This window comes from Rhinolophus ferrumequinum, chromosome 28 (assembly GCF_004115265.2).
Source record: "Rhinolophus ferrumequinum isolate MPI-CBG mRhiFer1 chromosome 28, mRhiFer1_v1.p, whole genome shotgun sequence".
In the NCBI taxonomy this organism is placed as follows: domain Eukaryota; kingdom Metazoa; phylum Chordata; class Mammalia; order Chiroptera; family Rhinolophidae; genus Rhinolophus; species Rhinolophus ferrumequinum.
Window position 1 is genome coordinate 2190926 of NC_046311.1, and position 5151 is coordinate 2196076.

Genomic DNA, 5151 nt, shown 5'->3' on the forward strand with positions numbered 1-5151 from the left:
AGCCTTCCCCCAACACAGCCAGCCCGTGGGCCCTCTGGACTCTTAGGGGCCTACGCAGGCTGGACAGAGTAGGGCTTTCCTGGGCCCGAGGCATTCAAGCTGTCCTGGGCGCCTGCCTGCGTGATATTCACAGGAAAGTTTCTTTTTGATATAACTTTAAATGCTTTACTATTTTATTCTCTTCATGTTGTAGACAAGTTTTAATAGGTTTGTGTGGGCCTGAAAATTAAAACATTTCCTTTGAATGTTTTAATTTCCTTTGGGTTTTTATCTTTTAATTTTAAAAGAAATTAAATATTTTCCTGGGTCCCAGGCCTGGCGCCCGCCTTGTCTCATGGAGAAGTGAGTCCTGCTGCAGTAGAAACTTGCAAAATTTAAAAAGTACGTTACCCAAGGCCTGTATATCCAACCAAAGACAACTCTGGCCTCCTTTAAAAGTTCATTTTATTGATAAAATTGCTGAAATATGCTTGCATGTTAAATATTTCAAGTCCTCACTTAAGAGTGATTCCTTACTCAGCTACACACAGAGGCTTAAAAAAAACACACCAAAAAAGTCACCACGCAAGATACATTTTTGTTCAATATTTTATTTATATAGAAATACTTAAAAAATGAAGTAGCACCATTACTTAAGTTTTACCTTTATTATGTAGAACTTTAAATGTCAGAAAAATAAAACTCTTGATACAATTTCAAATCTTGTCTCAGCAAATATAATATTAGTATTTGACCATGAGGTTAAAGGCCCTTTATCATAAAATAAAATATACTTTGTTTTTTTAAACTTTGCTCAGTAAAGTACATTTAAGCTCAAGTAACATCACCTACATATACATAAACAAGTGGTAAACAAATGTATTAAAATAGAAATACTAAAACTATAGTGGTGCAACAGAATTTTTGTAACTTGCACTGAATTCTATTTATACAAATGTTAGAAAGCATCAACAGTTCCTTTTGACATGTTTATACATTTCCATTTTGTAATAATATAGAATAAAATATGCTTTATATCACTGAATAGAAAATATGCTGGGTGAAGCAGTTCTCGATTGGTCTGAACCTATAAAATCTCCATCCCAACAGAATACTGTTCAAAACATTACACATTTTATGGTTTGTAATTCCGTCACAATTGTGTGATTATTAAAATAATACAGTGTTCTTTGCCATAAGGCCATACTAAAATAAAAAGATTTAACCCAGCTACAAAAAAGTTCACTGAACTTAAATTAAAATACTTGTAAACATCTTTGCAATATGAAATATAATTTTTCAAGTCAAAAAAGAATAAAATACTTCAATCTGTATTAATGCAATTTCTCTTTAAAACTTTTAAACGTTTTTAATATATAAGAGATAGGTTACAGTTTCTTTAACTTTAATAAAGCTGCAGTATCCTGGTTTCACAGGAACTCCTGGCCCTTCCACGGACATTCAGAAAGGATCCACTGTGTTCTGGAACAAGCATGGTAGGAACCCAGCCACAAAAGGGACACACTAAAACACTCCACACGTCCATAGCACTATCATCCTTTTCATAATAATTATTGTTCACTTTTTCCTACTTTGAGAAAATGGAAAACTTGTGGGGTTTTCTTCTTTTGGAAGCTTCCTATTCAGTACAGTGTAAGAACTATCATTACTAGAAGGTCGCCGTTCCTATTATTTATAGAGCATGCATGTCAGGTGTTTCAGAGCTTTCCCAGGCCACAGTACTCTTGATGCAGATATCCTGGCAAGTTCCTTTGTTTAAAAATTAAATTTTAAAAACGAGCGGATACTACAGCTTTCCAAGCTCCTCTCGGATCTCAAGAGTGTGAGCAGGGAGGTGGGGAGAAGGTGGGGCACCAAGGAGGCCAGCGGGCGCTGTGGGGTGAGGATGGAGGGGAGGGTCCCCCTTCCCAGCGCGCTGTGCGCAGGCGCTCACTGCCCTCAGGAAAAGATGCGGATGGCCTGCGTGACCGCGGTGTGGCAGACCGGGCACTCAGGCTCGCTCTTCTCGCAGATGCGGTTGGCGCACTCCATGCAGAAGAGGTTGTGACCGCAGGGCACCAGCGCGGCGATCACTTCGCTCTCGAAGCACACGGAGCAGTCGCGGCTGCCCTTCCGCCGCAAGCCAGAGGAGGACGACGAGGAGCTGGACGAGGAGCTGGACGACGACGAGGAGCCCGACGTGTCTGATGGCTGCAGGCCCGGCAGCTGCGCCCCCAGCCCATTGGCATAGGCCGCGTAGGCCAGGCCCCCTCCTCCCGGGTCGCTGCGCACCCGGCGAGCCAGGTGGTGCTCGCCAGCCCCCGGGGCCATGTGCAAGGGCGGGGACAGGCGCGGGCAGCTGGTGCCGGGGTGCAGCCTGCGGTGCACCAGCAGCCCCAGGTTGGCGTTGGAGGGCGCGCTGGCGCCGCCCCCGGGAAAGACCACGGAGGAGGACGAAGCGGACGAAGAGGCAGAGGAAGAACAGGAGGAGGACACGGGAGCTGCAGGTCCACCTCCCGGGGACCGCTCAAACTGGGCCCAGAGAAGGGGCGCCCCAGGCGGGGGGGCGGGAGCCGGGTCGAAGGTGGCCTGGAGCTCCGGACAGCCGTCGGGGGAAGGCACGGAAGCTTCCCCTGCCGTGTACGTGTACCCATTGCCATTGCTGCTGTTGTTTCCGTTGTGGGCAAAGCTGAGCGCGGGGCTGGGGGGACTGTAGTCCGCCAGGCGCGGGGTGGCGGCTGCGCTGCCGCTGGTCCCCCCGCCAAAGTAAGAGTCTGTGGAGGCGCTGCCGAGCGAGCTGGAGCTGTCGTTGCGGTAGCTGGAGAAGGGCTTGCGGCCGGGGGTGGGCGTGATGCTGGGGGTGGGCTTGCTCCAGAGGCTGCCCGGGCCGGACCCGCCGGACCCGTGGTGCAGATCAAAGCCCACGTCCGTGCCGTTGGCGTGGAAGTCGTTCTCGTCTGTGAGCTCAATGATGCCGCCGGTGCGCAGGGCGATGTGCGCCTCGATCTCCTCGCGAGCTCGGTCCACGTTCTCCGGCATGCCCGTCACCTCGAACACCGGCTCCTTGTCGCGGCTGGGCGTCACGATGTACGTGTGCGTCTGCTGCTGGATGCGCTTGATGGTGGCGCCCTTGGGCCCGACCACGAGCCCCACCACGCGGTAAGGGACCCGCACCTGGATGGTGGTCTGCCCCGGGAGGTTGGGCGGCCCCGGCGCCGCGCCGTTGAGCGCCGTGTTCTTACTCCTGGAGGCGCGGATCACGGAGAAGTGCTCAGCGGCCGAGATGATCTCCCTGCGAGCCATGGCCACATCCTCCTTCCTGCCCGTGACAACAAACACAGGCTCCTCCCCGCGAACCGGGGTCTTGATGTAAGTGTTGGTCTTGGCCCGCAGCGCTTTGATTTTACAACCTGGGAGCCACAGTGCAGGGAAGGCGGGGGGAGAAAGACACACACACGCCCGTTACCCCGGGGAACCGCGGAGACCTGGGACGGCCCGCCAACGGCGCGGCTCAGCGGCAGGACCCGCAAGGGCCAGAAAGGGGGCGGCTCCCGCCCTGACCCCGGCCGCGGCCGCGCTATGGCCGGGAAGCGGGTTCCACCCGCGGGGCGCTCGAGGAACAGCCCACTGGCCGCCCTGCCCTCCCCCATGACTGCAGTCGTCCGGAGCCAAACCCCAGAATCCCAGAAAAAGTCAGCTGGGGAGACGCGGCTGGGACCTAGAGGGGCGCCGTTCTCCCTGAGTACCGGGCAAAGGGGTTCGTGGCCTGAGCCTCAGTTTCCCCAGCTGGGAAGAGGGGGAGTCCCGGGACCCATTGTTCCTCCACTGGGCTCCATTATGCTTTGCAGAAATCCAGAGTCCTCCTCCCATCCGATGCTCACTCCTCCTCCTTCCCCCTCCCAAAGGAAGGATCAAAGCCCCCCTCCCCCAAGCATCTTCTACCTAAATTACATTTCCCGGGGTGGGCTGGGTGGGGGGCGCCAGGGGAGAAGGCAGTGGTTTTAGCAGGAGAAGTGCATCCCGCCGTGGTCGAGGCGCGGGGCTGGGAGACAGCCTGCCTGCACTTTCTTTGTCTGGGGCGCTGGCCCATCGCGCGGCTCTTCCTCCCCAAGGCTCCCCCGCGCCGCGGATGCCGATTCCCCCGGCGCCTTCCCCGAGGGGCGGTGGCCAGAGACCCTCTCCGCTCCAGATCCCCGTCCTAGCCGGACCCACCTTGCCGCCCCACGATCTCGGCGACATGCTCGGAACTGGGTACCGGCACGCACTCGGTCATGTTCACGCTCTTCTTGCGCGGCTCGCTGTCGTACAGAGAGGCGCCCTCGTCACTGTCCAGCCCCAGGAGGGAGAGCTGGTCCAACGCGAGCTGCAGGGCTCTTTGGTCATCCAGGGTCTCTCCGCCGCCGCCGCCGCCTCCCCCGCCGCTGCCGTTGCGCTCCAGGTCTGCAAACAGCGAGCTGGGCATCTCTCAGCCGTGCGCGCCGCGCCCCCGCCGGCCCTCGGCTCGGCGGCGAGAAGCTGCGGCCACAAAGGCAGCCGGGAAGCGAGCGGTCAGGGGCGGGGAGGCCGGCCGGGTGCAGAGGACTCCGTGGCTCCTTTCTCCGCGCCGGGTGGAGTGGGTCGCTCCGCGCGATCCGCGCCGGGCAGTGGCTGCGAGAGCCCCGGCCTGGGTCCCCACCCCAGGTCTGCTGGCGGGTGGGGCGGGGGCAGAGCTCCAGTGGCAGCCGCGCGTGCCCCCCGAGTGCCCGGCTGGCTGGCCACAATGCCGAGCGAGAAGCGAGCAGGCGAGCGACAGCAGCGTTTCTTTAAGGAGCCCCTCCCCGGCTCCTCCACTCCCTCCCCTCCCGCCCGCCCGCCCTCACTCAGCGCTTTTTCCTCCTCTGCTCCCCGCCTCAAGACTGAGCCTCTGCAGCCAGACAGCTCCGGAGGGGGACGAGAGAGGCGCAACGTCACCGGCGGGAGCTGACACTACAATGCTACTGACACTATCGCTAGAGGAGGCGATTGGCGCGCGCCCGGCCGGGGGCGGGCGGAGGCCGCGGGATGAGGGAGCGGAGCGCGAGCGCCCCCAACCCCGGCTCTCCGCAGCCTGCCCGTCCTCCTCCCGGCCGCGCCCCGCCCCCGCCGCTGCTAACGCCTCTCTTTGTTGTCTATTGCGGGACCGGCAGGCTCGGG

General features: G+C 57.1%; 1 protein-coding gene across 1 annotated transcript; it reads right to left on the reverse strand.

Moving 5' to 3' along the window:
* Positions 1–1321: 1321 nt before the first annotated feature.
* On the reverse strand, positions 1322–4870 carry MEX3B (mex-3 RNA binding family member B). Its single transcript, XM_033099948.1, has 2 exons — positions 4192–4870; positions 1322–3389 (listed from the first exon to the last, which is right to left on the reverse strand). Exons 1-2 carry the CDS (start codon positions 4439–4441, stop codon positions 1939–1941), a joined length of 1701 nt encoding a protein of 566 aa, XP_032955839.1. The 5' UTR covers positions 4442–4870; the 3' UTR covers positions 1322–1938.
* Between the last annotated feature and the right edge of the window lie 281 nt (positions 4871–5151).